At 42.6% G+C, this 23,332-nt stretch overlaps 1 protein-coding gene across 3 annotated transcripts in view; it reads right to left on the bottom strand.

Moving 5' to 3' along the window:
- BLNK (B cell linker) overlaps positions 1 to 23,332 on the bottom strand; it is a 284,825-nt gene that overhangs the window by 36,062 nt on the left and 225,431 nt on the right. For all 3 annotated transcript variants that reach the window (XM_056529856.1, XM_056529857.1, XM_056529858.1), the window contains 7 exons: positions 19,939 to 20,086; positions 17,453 to 17,673; positions 13,987 to 14,044; positions 13,265 to 13,351; positions 6,783 to 6,808; positions 6,646 to 6,668; positions 2,115 to 2,151 (listed from right to left, as the gene is read on the bottom strand). In XM_056529856.1, the coding sequence (XP_056385831.1) occupies positions 2,115 to 2,151; positions 6,646 to 6,668; positions 6,783 to 6,808; positions 13,265 to 13,351; positions 13,987 to 14,044; positions 17,453 to 17,673; positions 19,939 to 20,086 (600 nt within the window). The remainder of the gene's footprint in view (positions 1 to 2,114; positions 2,152 to 6,645; positions 6,669 to 6,782; positions 6,809 to 13,264; positions 13,352 to 13,986; positions 14,045 to 17,452; positions 17,674 to 19,938; positions 20,087 to 23,332) is intronic.

Raw genomic sequence — 23,332 nt, 5'->3', positions numbered from 1 at the left:
TCCAGAGCAGCATGTTTTCTATGAGGATTTTCTCCTTCTCTGGGCAGTTCTTAAAATGGACAGATATGTCAGCAGAGAGCACTGTGGTCATGATGTCAGCAGAGAGCACTGTGTTCCAAAAAGAAAAGAATTTCCTCTGTAGTATTCAGCAGCTAATAAGTACTGGAAGGATTAAACCGGTCGGCTGCTTTTTCGGCCGTATGCGGTTTCCCGACCGTAGGCAAAAATGCGGTCGACTACGTTTTTGCCTGCGGTCGGGAAACCGCATACGGCCGAAAAAGCAGCCGACCGGAGGCTGCGGTTCCCTCCGGTCGGCTCATAGACATGCATTAAATACGGTTCCCCTATACGGCTGAGTGCGGGCGCCGCGATTAAGCCCCGCCCCCTCCTCCCAGCCGTATACGGGAACCGTAGTTACAAATCGTAGTGTGAACCCAGCCTTAGAGAAAATTCTAAACCATACCTGTAGTGAAAAAGAGAGGTTTCACTATGATCTTACACAGGGGTCAAGTCCTGGGAAAAAAAAGTGTGGGAACTCACCCAAGATTTCCATTTAAAGGGGTACTCCGCCCCTAGACATCTTATCCCCTATCCAAAGGACAGGGGATAAGATGTGTGATTGCGGTGGTCCTGCCGCTGGGGACCACCGCGTTCTCCCTGCTGCACCTGACATTCGTTTAGAGCGTTGGGTGCAGCGCCGGAGGCTTGTGACGTCACGGCCACAGCCCCTCAATGCAAGTCTATGGGAGGGGGCATGACAGCCGTCACTCCCACTCCCATAGACTTCCATTGAGGGGGCATGGCCGTGACGTCACAAGCCTCTGCCCCCTTTCACCAGTTATTCAGCATGGAGCGAAGTTCACTCCGTGCATCGGATGTTTGGGGTGTCACAGCCAAGATCACTGGCGTCCCCAGCAGCGGGACCCCTGGGATAAGATGTCTAAGGGCGGAGTATCCCTTTAAGGGCTGGTCCTGCAGGACTCCTGCTAAAGGGAACTGCGTTTCTGCTGTGGAGAAAGTGCAGGAACTCCGTTCCCATGAGTTCCTGCAGAACTTGAGCCCTGATCTTACATATCTCTCTGTACATATATGTCTAAAGGTCTTTCTCTTCAGATCAGCTGTTTAGGCGACAGCCCTTGCCATTTTTCTAATCCACTAAGAGGCAGTTGTATTCCTCTATAAGCCTGCTGCATTACATAAATAGATTCCTACACATTGTGTGACTTAGTGAAGCTGTATGTAGAGGACATTATTAACTAAAATCCCCTCTACAGACACACTTTGCAGTTCCCTGTTTAGGTAATATAGTGTTATTTTATAGGTCTGTCCATCTATACCTAATATATCTATGTACTTGTGTGATAACATTGAGGAAGTAAAGGGTAGTTTGCAGCTGATAACAGGGAGGAAGTAAAGGGTAGTTTGCAACTGAGAGAAAAAGTTGGTAGTCTCCTCCTTTAAAATAAGATATATGCCTGAAACTGAATGTAGCTCGGGTATCTCTGGCGCCCCCTTTGACAGTGCATTGAGCAAGTGCTGATGCCACAACTCAGAGACTTGGAATCCTGTTCAGGAGACTGCGGAGGGTCCCATAGGTCAGACCCACTGTGATCAGACACTTATCCCATATCCTATCTTGTTTTTAAGTGCTGGAATATCCTTTTAAGATAATTGGTGAGTGGTGTAAATAAATAAATAAATAAATAAATAAATGGCAAAACATGTTTTGCATTTCCCTCATGTGATATTTTCATAAACAAATAAATAAAAAATAAACGTGCTGCAAGAAAGTACGTTTTGTTTTGCCAAAACAAGACCATGTACAGCCTTATGCATGAGTAAGAATAAAAAAGTTCTAATGGTCAGGATGTGGGAATGCAATAACTAAAAAAAAAAAAATATATATATATACATATATATATATATATATATATATATATATATATATATAAAAAAAACAAAATAAAACGGTTGGTCATAAAAGGCCCAAACACATACACACTGATGATGTATGTGAATGTGCAGTCTTTAGATAAAGAATCTCATGGGAAGATTAAATTTGCATGTATTTGTCTATGTATTTGTTTAAAGTAACCAGAAACTTGTATACATACCTCATTTGATGGAGGAATTATTTTAGGTTGCGATCCCCTTAAATAACAAGAAATAGAACAATTAGGTTTTAGTTAATTTTATTTAGGTTTTGATTCTAATAATTTACTGTAGCCAGTTAGAATCTGTCCAGAAGGCCCCATCAAGAATACCACAATGCAGATGCAGAAAGACTAGATGCTAAATAGTGAGGAAAACCGGCACTTTAAAGGGGTACTCCAGTGGGAAACTTTTTTTTTTAAATCAACTGATTTGTAAATTACTTCTATTAAAAAATCTTAATCTTTTCAGTACTTATTAGCTGCTGAATACTACAGAAGAAATTGTTTTCTTTTTGGAACACAGAGCTGTCTGCTGACATCACGAGCACAGTGCTCTCTGCTGACAACTCTGTCCATTTATGGAACTGTCCAGAGTAGGAGAAAATCCCCATAGCAAACATATGCTGCTCTGGATAGTTCCAAAAATGAACAGAGATTTCAGCAGAGAGCACTGTGTTCCAAAAAGAAAAGAATTTCCTCCGTAGTATTCAGCAGATAATAAGTACTGGAAGGATTAAGATTTTTTAATAGAAGTAATTTACAAAATCGGTTTAACTTTCTGGCACCAGTTGATTTAAAAATAAATAAATAAATAAATAAATAAATAAAATAAAAAAAAAGTTTTCCACCGGATTACCCCTTTAATGATTTTTAACAGTGTCATGTGAAACAAGAATGGTATAGTTATAGGGTCACCAAATAGTAAAGAAACATTTGCAGGATTGTATTACAGCCATTTCAGAAGTGGAGAGGCTAAGAGTAGTGTAGTTGTATAGACCTCCCCGTGGAATACCCTAGGACATGAAGCTAATAAAGAAAAAACAGCTGGAGGCACCTGATCCCCCAAAAAATAAAGCAATCAATGGAATATGTGGAGAGCGAAAGAAAAAAAATCACAGTGGTTCAAAAAAATATATATAACTGAGCAAAACGGTGGTGCAAAGGAATCCAAGAGGCAAATAATACAGTAGCAAAAAGAAAAAGTCCAGCAACTCACCGCAACCGGCACTCAGTGTTGAACAGCCACCATGGATAACTGGGATCTTGCGGGAAGCTCAAAGGCTACAAACCGGTGAGTTTCTTGCAATCAGCACTTCTTCCGGGATCTTGCGGGAAGCTCAGAGGCTACAAACCGGTGAGTTTCTTGCAATCAGCACTTCTTCCGGGATCTTGCGGGAAGCTCAGAGGCTACAAACCGGTGAGTTTCTTGCAATCAGCACTTCTTCCGGGATTTTACGGGAAGCTCAGAGGCTACAAACCGGTGAGTTTATTGCAATCAGCACCTCTTCCGGCATCTTGCGGGAAGCTCAGAGGCTACAAACCGGTGAGTTTATTGCAATCAGCACTTCTTCTGGCCCCATATGGGGCCGGAAGAAGTGCTGATTGCACGAAACTCACCGGTTTGTAGCCTCTGAGCTTCCCGCAAGATCCCGGTTATCCATGGTGGCTGTTCAACACTGAGTGTCGGTTGCGGTGAGTTGCTGGACTTTTTCTTTTTGCCACTGTATTATATACCTCAGGACATACCATGACATGTCTATAGAGCAGTCCAGATATGGATGTAGCTCAGGGCCCTTGTACAAGAACAGTAAATAGGTCTCTGAGGCTCTGTTCACATCTGCATGGGGGCCTTGTTTCCGGGCTTCAGCAGCAGATTCCATTCAATGCAGAAAAACTGAACTGAATTCCTGGTCAGGACCCATTGGCACAACAGATGCCAATGGGTCCTGATCAGAATTTGACCAGTCTAAAAAATACTGTTTGCAGTTTTTTTCTGGTAAAATCTTGCTAAATAAAGAAATCTGCAATGGAGCTCCCTGAACAGAGCTCCGACACAGATATGAACCTAGCCTTAAAGCCTATAAAAAAGAGAACTGGCATTACAACGGGTCCGTTAACCTCCTGGGTCACTTTGTAGCTACACAGATTGCAGATATGATATGTTTACCCCTGGGCCAGTGTTCCCCAACCAGTGGCACATGTGGCTCCAGATACAATTGTTGAAACATGCTAAAGTCATAGCATTATTGGAACTATATCTATTTCATGATATGTCCATGTGGGCATGACGTATTGTGACATCACAAGGGGGCATAGCATGACATCACGTCTCCAGTTTTGGAAACCATAATTTCCGAGACTGGAGCAGCACCTGCCACAGAATACCGGGTGCTGCACAGAGATCGTGGGAGAGGGGGGTTAAAGGGGTTATCCAGGAAAATACTTTTTTTTTATATATCAACTGGCTCCAGAAAGTTTAACAGATTTGCAAATTACTTCTATTAAAAAAATCTTAATCCTTTCAGTATTTATGAGCTTCTGAAGTTAAGGTTGTTCTTTTCTGTCTAAGTGCTCTCTGATGACACATGTCTCTGGAACCGCCCAGTTTAGAAGAGGTTTGCTATGGGGATTTGCTTCTAAACTGGGAGGTTCCCGAGACACGTGTCATCAGAGAGGACTTAGACAGAAAAGAACAACCTTAATTTCAGAAGCTCATAAGTACTGAAAGGATTAAGATTTTTTAATAGTTGATATATATAAAAAAGTTTTTTTCCTGGATAACCCCATGAGATGTCCATGGGTGGAATGACCCTTTAAAGGGGTTATCCAGGAAAAAAACTTTTTTTTATATATCAACTGGCTCCAGAAAGTTAAACAGATTTGTAAATTACTTCTATTAAAAAAATCTTAATCCTTTCAGTACTTATGAGCTGATGAAGTAGAGTTGTTCTTTTCTAAGTGCTCTCTGATGACACGTGTCTCAGGAAAGGCCCAGTTTAGAAGCAAATCCCCATAGCAAACCTCTTCTACTCTGTGCAGTTCCCTAGACAAGCAGAGATGTCAGCAGAGAGCACTGTTGCCAGACAGAAAACAACAACTCAACTTCAGCAGCTGATAATTATTGAAAGGATTAAGATTTTTTAATAGAAGTAATTTACAAATCTGTTTAACTTTCTGGAGCCGGATGATATAAAAAAAAGTTTTTTCCTGGAATACCCCTGTAACCTATTGCATTTTAATTCATGTTCTTTCATGCTCGGGGGTTTCATGTTTTAACCTTTACCAAGCTGGTGTATATGGTGGTAGCAGGGAATGTATCATTCACAAAAAGTGTTTACATTGTACAGCTCACAGTCATGCATTGATGTGCCTTTTTAACTCTATTTAATGAAGATGCATACAGTTAAACCACTTTGAGAAAACAACCCAAAATTGCATAAAAAAGTGGTTGTTGTCTGAAGGGGGTCATCTTCTTAAAGAAAATGGACTCTATGCATAATGTATGTTGGAACTAAAAGTCTGTCATGCGGAATCTGGTCTGAATAAAGGTCTAGTCTACTCATAGAGCAGTACTGTGACCTGTCTTCTTGCAGCTGTCACGCAGCAAGGCATTGATGTATGGTAGAAATGGCTGATGAATATCTAGTTCTACTTAATCATTCGTGATTTTAAGTCTTTGCTGTATTGTTGAATGTGGTCTATTGTGCTCTGTTATCAGTCACTTCAAGCTGTAAAGAGGCTGATTATACTGCATTTCAAGTTTGCTTCTATTATCAAACTACTAGTATGTTATGGTTTACTAATTTTTAACACTATAAATCTACTACAAATAGACTACAAATAATCCATAAAAAATATTCAATAGCTTTAAATGTAGTTATAGTGTATCTTCCAGTTGTGGTTATCATGTGAGATTAAAGGAGTACTGCAGTGTTAGACCACCCGCGATCTCCCGTATGGGGACTCGTTGGCGACACGCCTCCCCCTCCTTACAGCCCAATGGGAGAGGTTGGATGCACAATCACTGCATCTCCGCCTCTACTACAGAGATACATGGAGGGGGCATGTCGGCGGCGGAGTCATGCTGCGGCCAACACGCCTCCTGTACAGGAGAGCTGCGGCAGAGCCAGGGCCCCATACAGGAGATCGTGGGGGGTCTCAGGAGATCATAGGGGATAAGTGTCAAAGGGTCTATTAACGCGGCAAAATTTCCACCTCAAATTAAAGCCCACAGACTTCTATGGGATTCCGCACTCCCATTCACACTTCTGAATTTCCGCTTGCGGAATTCCGCAAGCGGAAATTCAGAAGTGTGAATGGGAGTGCAGAATCCCTTAGAAGTCTGTGGGCTTTAATTTGAGACGGAATTCCGCAAGCAGAAATTCTGCCGTGTGAATAGACCCTTAGGCTAGGTTCACACTACGGAATTTCTGGGCAGAATTTCTGCCGGAGATTTAGCCAGCAGCACTAGGACCGCACGGACTGCATTGCCGTCCCCATAGACGGTAATGCATTTCTGGGTGGATCTTTTAAGAGATCTGCTCAGAATGCATTGACATCTATGGGGACGGCAATGCAGTCCGTGCGGTCCTAGTGCCGCCGGCTTGATCTCCAGCTGAAATTCTGCCCAGAAATTCCACAGTTTGAACCCAGCCTTACTCTTCAGATCTCCTTTAAGTTCAGCTGGTAAGTATCTAATAGCCTTTCGTACCTTTTAGGAGGAGATGGAGATGGCTGAAAAATAAAACATAGCAGTTTTCAATTACAGAATTCCTCAATCCATGGCACAGTCAAATGGCCAATAAACAGCACTGGAGTATGGATTGAATAGTTATTAAAGCATATTACCTCATTCTCAGGGACAAGATACAGGTCTGAAAAAAAAAAATTCAAATTGTGAATAAAAACAAATAATAAACCAGCTTGTGTTTGCATGATAAAACGCTTACTATACATATTAGACAAAGAATAAGTCAGCCAGCACTTTAGTTGATACCAAACTATTATAATAATAGTTTGGTATCAACTAAAGTGCTGGCTGACTTATTCTTTGTCTGTATTGCACATACGGGGGAGTGGCTACCTCCATGTTGGCCTTGCACCCCACCCACCTCTATCAGGTGTATATAAGGTGTCTTTGATGTTCCAGATCCTGCCATGCTTACTGAACTGTTCACACAGAGGTATATTCACAGTGTAGGGTCCGTCCCAGGAGGCCACCTTATCGCGGTGGGACGGTCCAAGCTATTTGACCGCCGGCGGAGACAAATTTGCGAGCTAAGTGCCTCACTATTTCATAGTTTCACATAGCTGTATAGCTCTCCATGTTTTAACTGCATATTCATGTTGCACCTATATCTTTGTGCTGGCAGTGTGCTGCTGCATTCTTCTGTTACTATACATATTAGTTATCACTTCTCTGTTCTAGGTGTATTCACAACATGGACATCAATTTAAGTTGGGGACAACTACTATAGCAACTTCCTTATATACTTCTGCTATGAGATATGTTGTATTTTAGCACTGAATGCTGCTTTTACTAGTCACCTGTTAGATGAAGAAATATAATATATCCAATAGTTTCTCATCCCTTCAATTACAATTAGATATTGGTTACAGTGATTCGTGTCAGCCAATTGTTAGCCAATGGGTCTGTCATGTATTCACTTTTCCAGCATGTGACAGTATTCTGTCCAGAGTAGCAGCAAATCCCAAACCTCTCCTGCTTTGGACAGTTCCTGAGACAGACAGAGGTGTCAGCAGAGAGCACTGTTGTCAGACTGAAAATAACAACTCAACCTCAGCAGCTGATAAGTACTAGTGGGATTAAGATTTTTTACAAAGTAATTTACAATTACAAATCTGTTTAACTTCCTGGAGCCAGTTGATATGAAAAAAAAAAAAAAAAAAAAAAAGTTTTTCACTGGAGTACCCCATTAATCTACAAAATGTCCACTAAGCCAGTCTTGCACTAACCTTCAACTCCGTTTGCAAATTGAGCATAAAACTCACCCCAACACAGTCCACACACTTCAGTTACATAACTTCAGTCACACCACTGACAAAATTCTGGGCCGATGGGTACCCAACACACACTATTTTCTCCAAGTTTCCATGGTCCAGTCCCCTGCCAACCTAATGTTACCAACTACAGGTCAACTCTTGATCTCCAGTGACCAATTCCCTGTTAACATTTTTAGTTTTTTCCCCAAAACAGGCTGGAACCAAGCTGGAGTTATTCCATACACCAGGGCACAATTGTCAATCCAATTTAATACATAAGTCATCAGACATTGGGGGCTTAAAGTGTTACTCTGCTCCCCAGCGTCTGGAACATTGAGTTTCTGAACGCTGTGTGCGGGCTCCCGTGTTCACGGCTGCCCCCTCAATGAAAGTCTATGGGAAGGGGGTGCGATGTGATGAGGGGGCGGGCGTGAACACTGGAGCCCACACACAGCGTTCAGGAACTCAATGTTCCGGATGCTGGGGAGCGGAGTAACCCTTTAAATTTGGAGTGTCTTTGTATGTATATGTCTGAAGAAGGCTCTGGTGTACCAGTACACTTAATTTCGCAATGTGTTTAGGCTCTATCTATAGCAGCTGAGGCCCCCATGTCTGGTGGTTTATGCATTGAATTAGATGGCCATTAGCATCATGGTGTGTGGTAAAATTCTGACTTGGTTACAACCTGTTTTGGAGTATTGATTTCCATCCTGGTGGTTATCCATGAGTGGTTCCACATGTTTCGGCAGTGACGTGACATCTACATATGTACAGTAGAGTTGTGCCTTGTCTTGCTGGAGGAAAATCCCCTGTTTAATTTATTGTTTGTTTAGTTTTTTCATTTATATACTCAAAATGTACCTGTCATTTAAAAAAGAACTTTTGACATTTCAAAAGATTTCATCAGCTGGTATCTTAGTATCAATCAAAACGTATAATATGTCTCTAGGAGATATAATTTTTTTTTTTTAATGATAGCGCCCATTTGAAGAATCTTTGTGGATTTTTGCTTTATTTGGCAGCCTGCCTTTAATTTTAAATGTGACCTGATGTGCAAGATTTTATTATTCTCTTTTTACTTGGAAAACTGGCCTTAAAAATTGTATGTTATTTGTTTGGTTTCTACACTTTAGGCAGAAAGTAATTATATTGGAGGGCATCCATCAAAATGTTTACCCTGTTTTTTTTTTATGTCTAAATTTGTCTCATAAATTGTTGCAGCCAGTTTGTGTGTGACTTTTCCGCAACTATTTATTTGGAGCATGTGGACTCTGGACTGCTTTAGAACAGTTTTTGCAGTGGTTAGCGATTTATCAAGTGCAACTTTTTGAAAAAAGGCACAAATGTGTCGCACATGACTTCTTTTACACGCTAAGTCTATGTTCACACGGCAGAATTTCTGTACAGAATTCTGCATTAATTACCCATTCACTTCAATGGAATTCCTGCAGCGGAAATTCTGCTGTGTAAATGGGACTGCTGAATCCCATTGAAGTGTATTGACTATAAATTCATGTAGAATTTTCATGCAGAATTCCATGCAGAAATTCTGGTGTGTGAACATAGCCTAACTCAGATTAATTCCCACCAGCCCTAAATAGCATCTTAACTGGCAACATGTTGAGTTTATTTGGCCATTTGACAAATTTATCAAGTGTTGTGCAACATTTGATGAATTTCTCCCAAGCACGTCAAAAGAGTAGACGAGAGTAGAAGACAAATGATGAATTAAAGGGCAATATATAGCTAATGCTAAGGTGATACATATTGTATTAAATAGGTACTCCGGTGTGTTTTTTTTTTTTTTTTTTTACCCTATGTGCTCGGGCTGCCAAGCGAAGCAAAACAAACTAACTCGATGTCCCGTTCTCCGGTCCCAGACTTCTTCCGCTTCCTATAAGTTGAAGAGTCACGTGACGCTCAGCGTATCACCGGCCGCAGGGGGACACTGCTGCGGCCGGTGATAGACTGAGCGTCACATGACTCTTTCAACTTACAGGATACGGAAGAAATAGGGGATCGGAGAACGGGACATCAATATCAGCGCAACGGGGGAACGTATGAAGGGGAGTTAAAGTTTGCTTTGTTTTGCTTGGCAGCCCGGGCACAGAGGGTTAAAAAAATGCACCGGAGTAGTCCATTTAAATGGGATAAAATGTAAAGACTGGAATGTATATTTCTCAGTCCTGTACTGTATCCTAAACCAGTAATAAAAGATACAGAAAAATAGTAAAATACTTTATCCAGACCCCACAGGAGGGAGCTCTTTACTTAAATATAGAAAAGAAAGGCTATGGGCTGCATTAACAGCATAAACCATGTTCACGTAGGGAAGAAAATTATAGGAAATAAACCATCTAAGATCAAAGATTTTGGGTCCTTTAGACCAGTAATCTGTACAAATGTTAAATGTCAATGAGCAACAGGGATAGTGAGGCTCCCAATATCTAACTAAGGCACACTGAGATTAACTGTATTATGCACAAACACCCAAATGTAAAAAATAAGGCAGATAATGAAAAAAAAGTAGCGCAAGAGTCGTGACAGTCTCTTTCTCAATGTGAAATGGCTAATAAGTTATCAGCTATTGTACATTGAGAAAGAGACTGTCACATCTCAAAATGCGTCTGTTTAAAGCTCAATAAATATTGTTAAATGGGTACTCCAACCCTAGACATTTTAGCCCTCATGATATCTGATCATGGGGGTCCCGCAGCTGGTACCCCAGCGATCTCTGTGCAGCACCCGACGTTCGTTTAGAATGCTTAGAGGGGGTGTGGGGGGAGTCTTGACATCACGGCAATGCCCCTCGTAATGTCAAACCACGCCCCCTTAATGCAAATCTATGGGAGGAGGCGTGGCAGCACAACAGAAAAAGGTGAGCAACTTATTCACTGAACCTTAGATATCCTCATAGTTGAAGATAACTGGACATATTGTCCCATGGGAAGCTCTGCTTTTTATCTCTATATACTCGTCATATTCTTAAAATTGAGCTAATTTGTGTTCAGACCATGAGTTAATAATGATGGTAGTTTACTATAGAGGATAAAGTATAAGATATAAAATCTAACATAAACAGAGTGGTAGACCACAGGGCCCATGCAGCTGGTAAAAAAAAAAAAAAAAAATCACAAATAAAGAGATATTGAAACAGTAGTAAATTCACATACACTGTCTTGCCGAAAATAAAATAATATATGCAAAATTTATGTGAACCTGTGAGAATTAAATGTTGTTTAATAGACCAGTACTGTAAGCATGTCCAGGTCCTTTTTCTGAATTTTACTCATTGCGTAACCCAGGATTGTGTAAAATTGAACTGCACCAGTAAGACTTCTTCCTCCTGCTCTCTTGTGCGGGCAGCCTGGCATCCAGTGAAAGCAGAGGACACAGTCAGAAGAAACAGAAGACTATACTACGCTCCAGACATTGTGACAACACGCTCAGATACTGGGAGCGTACAAAGAGGGACGAGTGGTGCATGGCACCAGATCGTCTTTTCCCCCCACAGGAGATAAGGACTCTATTTCTTCACAAGAAACGGTACATGGCACCGATATTTCATTCATACATGAAAGACTGTTTACAGTGTAAAGTACATAGTACTCAAACATATTTCAATGGGTACTCCACTGCTCAGCGTTTGGAACAAAATGTTCCGAATGCTTAGAGCCTGCGCCGAGAGCTTGTTATGTCATAGCCCTGCCAATCAGGACATCACGCCCCGCCCCCTCAATGCAAGTCTATGGGACAGCCGTCACACCCCCTCCCATAGACTTGCATTGAGGGGGCGTGACGTGATGTCATGAGGGGCGGGGCTATGACGTAACGAGCTCTCGGCACCGGCTCTAAGCATTCGGAACATTTTGTTCCAAATGCTGAGCAGCGGAGTACCCCTTTAAGCACAAAGCACTAGATTCTATACTGAACATTTTGTTTTTCAGGATTTACATAAATCTTCTGGAGAGACAATTACAATATTATCTATATGGGGAGGTGACCCATTGCACACTATTTATAAGAACACTAAGAACAATTATTTTATTAACAGTACCGGTCTATAAGACAGCATTTATTTCTCCCAGGTAGACACTAGTTCTGCATAGTTTATTTTATCTCTGCAAGTAGTATGTGTCAGTGTATTTAGTACTGTTTTATTATCTATCTATCTTATTTGTCATTTTTTGGCAACGGCACAGGCCCTTTGGTCTGCCACTGTTTATATTAGGTTTCAGATCTTATATTTTATCCTCTATATTAAACTTAAACTTATATTAATCTCCATCACAAACACAATTTTACCTTACAACATTATATCACTAAGAACACTTAGAGGACTGCTTCTCACTTCTGACCATTTGAAATGGATAGACTATTTGGTTTGTTATAGACAATTTACTTTTGTGACAATAGCCAATTATATGTATAGTATCCCCATTTTACAGATTATACTGTATTTTCTTTTAATAACAATTAAGTTTACCGTATTTTTCGCCATATAAGACGCACTTTTTCTTCCCCAAAACTGGGGGGGGGGGGGGGTGTTGGTGCGTCTTATACGGCGAATACACACCTATCGCGGCGGTCCCTGCGGCCATCAACAGCCGGGACCCGTGGCTAATACAGGACATCACGATCGCGGTGATGCCCTGTATCAACCCTTCAGATGCGGCGATCAAAGCTGAAGTGAAAATAACATTAAGCCGGCTGCTCAGTCGGGCTGTTCGGGACCGCCACGGTGAAATTGCGGCGTCCCGAACAGTTTACAGGACACCGGGAGGGACCTTACCTGCCTCCTCGGTGTCTGCTCCGTGCCGGGATGCCCTGCAAGGCCGGCGCTCTCTGTCGTCACCACGTTGTCGCGCACGCCGTCCCGTCATCCAATAGGAGCGGGGTGCGTAGCGGCATGCGTAGCGACGTCATGGCAGCAATGGAGAGCAAGGATACCGGGAAGCAGAGACGTTCCGGAGCGACGAGGACACCCCGGGGACGCGGCGACAGCGATGGAGGGCGACATCCAGGGCAGCGGTGACGGGTCCGGAGCGGCGGGGACACGTGAGTATTACCTCCTATACCAGTGGTCTTCAACCTGCAAACCTCCAGATGTTGCAAAACTACAACTCCCAGCATGCCCGGACAGCCAACGGCTGTCCGGACATGCTGGGAGTTGTAGTTTTGCAACATCTGAAGGTCCACAGGTTGAAGATCACTGTCCTATACTTTACATTGGATTTGGTTCAGAATCTTTATTTTCTAGATTTTTATCCTATAAAATTAGGTGCGTCTTATATGACGAAAAATACGGTAATAATACATGAATTTACCTTGATCTTGAGGTTCAGGAGGTTGCTGAGTGGGAGACCTTCTAGGGGTTGGGGGCATGGGTTTGATGTGTCTGTTCACTACTGGAGCTGTAACAAACATAGAATATTGAGGGCTGAATTAGAGCATTGTCAGAAAAGGGCAAATGCTTTAGGACCTCTGAGCATACGTTCACATGGGCGGATTACCTGCAGAATTTGCTACCATTGACTTCAATGGGTCTGAAGGAAAAGAGCACAGTTAGAGCCCTATCAAGGGGCACCAAATGCGCTTAAAATGAGGGCCAAACCCTTCTATCAGTACTCATTTACAAAGCGTATACAAGGCTCAAGGATGGAAACACAAACCATTGCTGGATCATTCTCGCGGCCCTTTGCTGTCGTCATACATCAGCCACACGTCCCCTAAGGGCCCATTCACATAACAAATTTTCCAAGCAGAATTCCGCAAAGGAATTACGGTGCAGCAGCCTCCCATTGCTTTCCATGAGATCCTGCTGCACCATTCACACTACAGATATTCCACCGCAGAAGTTACAGATCCCAGACTCCACCAAAAGAAAAATAAATGTTAATTCTTTTGGCAGAATCCGCTTGAAATGCATTGCCATCTATTGCCGTTCCCTGCAGCACTTGGAATTTTGCTTTCAACAAAAAATTGACCAAAAATATCCTTATTGTACTGATATGCAAATGATGCTTGTTAGGATGCAGAAAGCCCTTACGATTTTTTACTGTCTCCTTGTGGGGCTCCGGTTCTGGTTCTGGTACAATGTAGTTTTCCTGAAAAAAAACAAAAAACTGAAACAGTTAGGAAGCGACTAAAATTTTATACACAACATTCCTAAATATTATAACATAACCAGGTGTCCTAGTTCAGAACCCCAGGACACAGATGTGTATACTAGATTTTTTTTGGGCCTCTAGTGATGTCACACAAGACCAGGCTGATCCAGGAACAAAGGTGCGGACATGGACTTCTAATCACAGTATACAGCACTCTTTATAGATGGCTGTATACTGTTTACTAGCTCTTAACCGATCTTGCTAATTTAGCAGGATCAATTGTTTTTCATGATCTCTCTCTGCAGTCATTAAATAGATATTTACTTAAATATTCATGGATAAATGCCGTTTTTAAGTGAATCTCCACCTTTTAACATCTTCTTTTCTTAAGTTCCAACGTCCTGTACTGATAAATTATTTTTCTGCATAACCTGTATAGCAGTAGGAACTTTGTTCTAAATGCCTTGAATTGACATAATTCCAGCTGCCTGTAGGCTTCCAGCCTCTAGCAAGGACTTCATACCATCTTATGTGTTCGTTCAAAATGTAAGCAGTATACCTTAAAGGGGTACTCTGTCCCTAGATATCTTATCCCCTATCCAAAGGATAGGGGATAAGATGTCTGATTGCGGAGTTCCCGCCGCTAAGGACCCCCACGATCTCGGCTGCGGCACCCCAGACATCCGGTGCATGGAACTAACCTGACTGGCAATGCAGGGAGGTGGCTCGTGACATCACGGCCACGCCCTCTCAATGCAAGTCTATGGGAGGGAGCGTGATCACCATCACGCCCCATCCCATAGACTTGCATTGAGGGGGTGTAGCCATGACATCAAGTGCGGGGCGTGGTCGTGATGTTGCAAGCCTCTGGCTCTGCACCCGATGCTCTAAGCGATCAGACATCTCATCCCCTATCCTTTGCATAGGGGATAAGATGTTTTGGGGTGGACTACCCCTTCAAAGAGAAACTGACAGCAGGGTCACCCACACTAACCTGAATATACAAGTAGTTACCGGGCAAAAATCGGTGCAGCCATTTTCTTTTTATGTGCATGGGAGGGGGGCTGCTGCTTTATGTACAAAACTTTTTCCCACCCACCCACTCCGGTTGATAACCCTGCCCACTTTGATAACTCGTCCCCTTTCATAAATATTCATTCCACTTCCTCAGTAAGTTCGTGACGGAAAGGATCTTATAGAAGGGGTGGAGTTATTAGAAGAGGGAGGGGTTATCATCTGAAGCCGACGGAAAAAAGCATACAGCAGCAGCCTGCTTCTATTGCACATAAGAAGAAATTACCATTTCACTGGGTAAGAAGCATTAGAAACAGGGTCACCTGCAGTTTCTACTATATAATAAGGTTAGTGCATGTGACCCTGATGTCAGTTTCCCTTTAAACTCATAAGCTCCTCCTAGGGGTATCTGCAGGCAGAAGTTATTCATTGAACTCTATCTATGCAGAGGATTTAAAGAAGAATTCCCGTTTATGAAAACTTATTTCTTATCTTAAGGATTGGAGATATATGTCAGATCGCTGGGGGGCCTCCTGAATGGCGCCCTGGTCTCCTTCTGAATGGGGCGTGTCAACCACAGCACGAAGCTGCGGCTGAGACACCCCCTCCATGCAGCTCTGTGGAAGAGCCGGAGTGCTGCTCTTGGCAATCTCCAGCTCTGCCATGAAGCTGCATGGAGGGGGCATGTCGACCGCAGCTTCGTGCTGTGGTCGACGCCGCACTTTTCATGCAGAGAACGGGGGCGCAGTGTGGGAGATTGCGGGGGTCCCAGCAGTCAGACCCCCCCCCCCCCCCCGTGATCTGACACTTATCCCCTATACTTCTTTAAAGCTCTAATATGAGAAGCACAAAGCTCCCCACATTACAAAGAACCCCGTAAACAAACAAGGTTATGTTCAAGTGAGAAAATATATGAAATATACGTTTTGGATAGATATCCTCTTTCATTAAGTGTGCATTTGTAAATGTGGAAAGTCACCAATAATTTGCTGTTATACCTTGGGAACATGTTCCAGATATACAAAGACTATGAAAACTGGTTAGACCAGCAGTGAATTACTTACCTGGGAATGTGGATTAGCAGAGGCTGAGAGGTGAGACCTTCCTGTCTCTCAGCAAGTTTACTGTCAATGTAAGTGAGTAAGGGAACAACAAATGGGGAAATCCCTGTGGACATGGCTGAATAGATTCATACTCTTGCAGTCATTTTACAACTACATAATCCCAGACTACTACCCCCTGCCTAATGGCCAGGTCCCTAACTTGGAATATTTGTTCTGGCTCTAGGAAGACCCTTTTAATGCAGTCAGTTTTGGCCTTAATAATGGGGCCAATTTTCATTTTTACGATGCATTTTTTTCCTCCTCACCTAAAACAATTCCCAATGTATCCAGGTTTCCTTTAATTTACTGCTTTTTGTAAGTAAATAAGTATGTTTGAAATTGTCTTCTTCTGACCCCTATCACACTAATTTGGGGTGATTTAAACCTTTATTAAGGGAGGGGGCTTATTCATATTTATTACAACTTTTTAAAAACATTTTCTTTGCTATTTTTTTGTTTGTTTTCCCCATAGGAGACTATTACATGCAATCTATCAACAAGATACTAGAGCACAAGACTGGGAAAATGCCCTCTTGTCTACAAGTATAAGGCATTAGTCTAGCTGTACTGTATAACAGGTGGTGCGTACCAGGCATAATAGAACATATAAGTCCACAATTCAAATAAAGAAAGATGATGGTCGCATTCACCATGTATGATCAGAAAAAAATAAATATTTTTATTGGAGCTTCATAGGAGCAATCAATCAGTTCAGGTCAGGTGCCGGGAGGGAGCAGGTAATGTCAGGGGCTGTGACGAGACTACAAGCCTGTTTCACCTCAGGTGACGCTTCTTCCGGCCTCTTTATTACATGCAATCTTTTGATTGCAAACACTGTACAATGCTGCGCCATAGCATATAATTGATCAGTGTTATTGGTGCTCTGCTTATATACCCTGCCTGTATACTTAAAGTGCCGATCCAATGGCACAAAGGCAGGTGAGGGATCAGGCTGTTAGGGATCTGGTCAGGGACCATGTGATCATACTGCGGAAATCCCAGTATTTTATGCTCTTAGATCTCGCAATCGACTTTGATTGCAGGATCTAAAGAGTTAATGCTAGACATTGGTGTGATCGCTAATGCCTGGTATTAGTGGCGAGTCCTGGCTACTGAAAGCAGCCATTATTCATGGTCTATGAAGTGAGCTTCTTAACCCCTTTGGCTTCATGGTATAAATATTTGTAATTTCATGTTAACATATTATTTAGCCTATGATGTAAGTACTGTATACGTAATAGGATGAAAATGTGTTAAGTCCCATCACATGGGACTTTTTTTTTTTTACCTCGTCTTCACAGTCCAGTTGTGGTTGTGGTATGTTTGCTGGCATTCTCATCATTGGTGGTGGCTGATGTCTAGGAGAAGGCATTGGCTTAGGGAAGGGTTTACTTGCTGTAGGAGGTCGACTGGAAACAGGAGGTAAAGGTTGCTGGTGCTTTGGAAATGGCTCATGTGATCTGGGTGCTGGCCTCATGTGCATCTTCATTGATTCTGGTGCTTGTTTATCTGTTGATGAAAGAGGTAAAACAGAATTATTGATATAAAAAGGAGCTAAAATAATACAACAGCAAAAGTTTTATAAAGTAAACTATGCTAAGAAAAACAAATGAAAAAATTACCATTGGCATGACCAGTACATATCCTTAAAAGGAGAAATCCAGGTCTATATATGGTAGAGATAGAGTAGGATACTGCTAAATGTGTCATATTGGTATAACATGCACAGCCGCTACTACATATAAGCCAATGTACCTTTCTAAACAATGAAGGAATGGCACATGCTGAACTGCCCTCCCATGAAATATGACAATTCTATCATGGAGGAAAGATGGAGGGGTTAAGTCAGAAGAAAGGCTTCACAGATTGACCCAGATTTACTAAATAGAAAGTCAACATATTTTGTAGGGTTTTTAGATTTTTTAGCATTTTCTGAATTTACCCGACAAATTCATTATGGGTTCATGTCGGGGGGAAAAAAAAAAAATCTAAAAAAACTTCTCACTGTAAATTGTCCTGACAAAGTATTGATTTCATGTGCGCAATTTCACATAAGTTGTGCCATAATAACTCATCTGAAGGCAGAGGGACACACATCCAAAACCAACCCAATACACTCACCAACAAGCAGACTGTTAGGAAATCTATGAAAGCAAAATAGGGAGGGCTTTTTGATGCAAAAAATTACTGCACCAAGCAACTGAGCCAAAAATAAATAAAAACCCTCAAAACATAATGATAACATTTCCCTTCATATATGTGCAAAAAAATCTGTGGGCACAGTCCTCGGTTTTAGCTAACAGACATGCAAACAGGCAGGGAAAAGTAATAAAATTGAATGAAATGAAAATGAATGGGTAGCAGCAAGAAGAAGTGCTTCTACAAAGTAGCTCAGAATGTAGAGAGTTGGAAGGCAGCTTACATAGGCTGTAGAGATGCAAGAAACACACATTAAAAGGGGTACTCCGGTGGATTTTATTTTTTAAACAAACTGGTGACAGAAGTAATTTACAAATCTGTTTAACTTTCTATTTAAAAATCTTAATCCTTCCAGTACTTATTAGCAGCTGTATGCTACAGAGGAAATTCTATTCTTTTTTTTTTGTTTTGTCTTGTCCACAGTGCTCTCTGCTGACACCTCTGTTTGTGTCAGGAACTGTCCAGAGCAGCATATGTACTGGAAGGGTAAAGATTTTATAATAGAAGTAATTTACAAATCTGTTTAACTTTCTGGCTATGATTTACAAAAACATTTTTTTTTTTCAACCGGAGTACCCCTTTAAAGGCAGTTGGCAGGGGGGGAAAAAAAAAATCACATGAGCTGCGTAGAATTATACAGAGAAACCAGAGCAGCCTTAGCAAACTGTAGACTTCTGAACACACAGAAATCATATCTAGCATATATGACACACCCACATGAGACATTAGGTGTGTGAAATGAATGAAGGAATAAAGATTGCAGAATCAAACTTAGTGCAACATTTTTAACTTCAACATAACCCCTAACATAAGTAAAGAATATTTTTCCCTTTTAGAACCTTAAAGACCAAGCCCATTTTGACCTGATGGACCAGGCCAATTTTATTTCTGAGTTTTCGTTTTTTCCTCCTCCGCCTTCTAAAATCCATAACTCTTATATTTCCATCTACAGACCCATATAAGGGCTTGTTTTTTGCAAGACCAATTGTACTTTGTAATGAAACCTCTCATTTTACCATAAAATGTACGGTGAAAAATGTATGGGGGTAAAATGGGAAAAACTGACAATTTTCACTTTTATTGGGGGAGAGGATTTTTCCCCTTTTTTTTTTTTTTTACATTTTTCTCCTTTTTCGTCCCCATAGGGGACTATCTATAGCAATCATTTGATTGCTAATACTGTTCAGTGCTATGCATAGTACATAGCAATGATCAGTATTATCGGCTATCTTCTGCTCTGGTCTGCTCAATCTCAGACCAGAGCAGGAGATGCCGAGAGACGGACGGAGGCAGGTGAGGGGACCTCCGTCCGCCATTACAGATGATTGGATCGCCGCGGCAGCGCTGCGGGCGATCCGATCATCTATTTTAACATGCGCATTGCCGCAGATGCCGTGATCAGTACTGATCATGGCATCTGAGGGGTTAATGGCGGACATCCGCACGATTGCGGATGTCGGCCATTACCGGCGGGTCCCCGGCTGCTGATAACATTTACGTCCTTGGTCGTTAAGGGGTTTAACGTATCCCTAGTCTTTAAAGAAAGCCTTTTTTTATTTCCCTCAATGAAGATACCTGCATATCCATTGTTTCCCGCCACGGTCTTAAAGGATGATGGCAACACATGATTGTCGTTCGGTGGAGGTTCATAGTTTTCATCGTCTGAAGGGACCACATAGGTTTCATTATCAGAATGCTCATCTGGGCTGTCATAGTCACTTTCCTTTGTTAGAGGCAAAAAACAAAATAACATTTCAAACATCAACCACAAAAACCCTAACCATATTAGTCAGAAGCCTTAGACCCAAGCAAAAGTCAGGACATTGTAAAGTTATTAATAACAAAATATTTAAAGAAGATAGGATAGGGGACAAGCATCTGATCACAGGGGTCCGACCCATGTACACTTTTCTACACCCATCTGTCACCGATGTACATCCCTCTACACCCATCTGTCACATCCTATGCCCCACTGTCACCAATGTACACTCTTCTAAACCCCTGTCACCCATGTACACCCCTCCATATACCTGTCACCCATGTACACTTCTCTACACCCCTCTGTTACCCCTTTACACCTATACACCCTGTTTTCCTCTGCACTTTTAAAAGGGGAATCTGGAGCTGATGCTGGAAAAGTGCAGAGCCTAATAGATTTGTTTTGCAGGTTTAACAGTGAAGAATTGTGGCTGGAAGAAATAGTCATGATGGCCTGGACCAGATGGAGAAGAAATAGGAATCTCTAGTATCATCTCTAACTGCTGGCAGGGCAGTGTGATTTCCACCTCTATATTCTACAAAATAAGGTAACATGATAAAAGTATATAGTCAGAGAGGCTGTACTGCAATCTTCTTTGTTGGATCTGTGTGACAGCAGCCTGTTTTTTCATGTAGGCCCCCCATGTCGGCCTTGCGATCTGCGGCGATACCGGGCTGATCGGGTCTCTGGGACCCGACCGCCTGGTAATTTTGCATGATCCCAGTTGTCACAGACAGCCAGGACCATGCTAAAGTATAGGAGCGAGGTGGCAAGCCTGCCACCTCCTCCTATCCCCTGCGATTCTTCGGTTAGCTAACCGACCAATCGCAGGGGGGGGCGGTTACTTCCTCCCGCCCTGCCCGGCCCCTGGAAGTCCGGAGAGGACGGGAGGAAGACCAGAGGACGCGGCGGGGGACGGGGGAGCGCTGGGGCCCGGCCCCGGTACTTACCTCGTCCCTGAAGACCCGGATCCCGTCGATGAAGGTGGCGGCGACAGGTGAGTAGATCTTCAGCCGCGGTCGGGCCCTTTACAGCAATGCACTTCGCCATAAAGCGACATGCATTGCTGTAATGGGACCCTGTATACTACAACTCCCAGCATGCCCAGACAGCCCTTGGCGTCTGAGCATGCTGGGAGTTGCAGTTTTGCAACATCTGGAGGTCCACAGTTTTGGGACCACTGTGCCCTTCCAGATGTTGCAAAACTACACATCCTCAGCATGCCCTTACTGTCCAGGCATGCTGGGAGTTGTAGTTCGGCAACATCTGGCTCTAAAGATGTTGCCGAACTACTACTTCCAGCATGCCTGAGAATGTTTGGGAGTTGTGGTTTTGCAACAACTGGAGGCACACTGGTTGGGAAACATTGTCTGTTTCCTAACTCAGTGTTTCCCAAACCGTGTGCCTCCAGCTGTTGCAAAACTATAACTACCAGCATGCACTGATAGACTGTGCATGCTGGGAGTTGTAGTTTTGCAACAGCTGGAGGTTCCCCTCCTGTGAATGTACAGGGTACATTCACATGGGCAGGGGCTTACAGTGAGTATCAGGCTGCAAGTTTGCAATGCAGCCAATTTTGCGTGGCAGCTCAAACTCGCAGTGGGAAACTCGCTGTATTCCCCCGCCCGTGTGACTGTACCCTAAAAACACTACACAACACTAACACAAAATAAATTAAAAAGTAAAAAACACTACATATACACATACCCCTACACAGCCCCCCTCCCCTCCCCAATAAAAAACGTCTGGTACGCCACTGTTTCCAAAATGGAGCCTCCAGCTGTTGCAAAACAACAACTCCCAGTATTGCCGGACAGCCGTTGACTGTCCAAGCATGCTGGGAGTTTTGCAACAGCTGGAGGCACCCTGTTTGAGAATCACTGGCGTAGAATACCCCTATGTCCACCCCTATGCAAATCCCTAATTCAGGCCTCAAATGCGCATGGCGCTCTCACTTTGGAGCCCTGTCGTATTTCAAGGCAACAGTTTAGGGCCACATATGGGGTATTGCCGTACTTGGGAGAAATTGCCTAACAAATTTTGGGGGGCTTTTTCTCCTTTAACCCCTTATGAAAAGGTAAAGTTGGGGTCTACACCAGCATGTTAGTGTAAAAAAATAGGTGTTGCCCTATACTTTTCATTTTGACAAGAGGTAAAAGGGAAAAAAAGCCCCCCAAAATTTGTAATGAAATTTCTCCCGACTATGGAGATTCCCCATATGTGGGCGCAAAGTGCTCTGGGGGCGCACAACAAGGCCCAGAAGGGATAGTGCGCCATGTACATTTGAGGTGATTTGCACAGGGGTGGCTGATTGTTACAGCAGTTTTGACAAATGCAAAAAAAAAAAACCCACATGTGACCCCATTTCGGAAACTACTCATGTAATGTAATGAGGGGTGCAGTGAGAAGTTACACCCCACTGGTGTCTGACAGATCTTTGGAACAGTGGGCTGTGCAAATTAAAAATTTCGTACAGCCCACTGTTCCAAAGATCTAACAGACACCAGTGGGGGGGGGGGGGGGGTAAATTCTCACTGTACCCCTTGTTACGTTCCTCAAGGGGTCTAGTTTCCAAAATGGTATGCCATGTGGGTATTTTTTGCTGTTTTGGCACCATAGGGGCTTCCTAAATGCGACATGCCCCCGAGCAAAATTTGCTCTCAAAAAGCCAAATAGGACTCCTTCTCTTCTGAGCATTGTAGTTCGCCCGTAGTGCTCTTCAGGTCAAATAATGGGGTACCTCCATACTCAGAAGAGATTGGGTTACACATTTTGGGGGGTATTTTCTGCTATTAACCCTTGCAAAAATGTGAAATTTGGGGGGGAAACACACATTTTAGTGAAAATTGAAATTTTTTAGTGAAAATTGAAATTTTTTTTACATATGCAGAAGTCGTGAAACACATGTGGGGTATTAAGGCTCACTTTATTCCTTGTTACATTCCTCAAGGGGTCTAGTTTCCAAAATGGTATGCCATGTTAAGATTTTTTGCTGTTCTGGCACCATAGGGGCTTCTTAAATGCAACATGCCCCCCAAAAACCATTTCAGAACAACATACTCTCCAAAATCCCCTTGTCACTCCTTCACTTCTGAGCCCTCTACTGCGCCCGCCGAACACTTTACATAGACATATGAGGTATGTGCTTACTCGAGAGGAATTGGGCTACAAATATAAGTATAAATTTTCTCCTTTTACCCCTTTTAAAAA

Source organism: Hyla sarda, chromosome 7, assembly GCF_029499605.1.
Source record: "Hyla sarda isolate aHylSar1 chromosome 7, aHylSar1.hap1, whole genome shotgun sequence".
Taxonomy (NCBI): Eukaryota; Metazoa; Chordata; class Amphibia; order Anura; family Hylidae; genus Hyla; species Hyla sarda.
The sequence above is the reverse complement of the archived record's forward strand: the minus strand, read 5'-3'. Positions and strand labels throughout refer to the sequence as shown.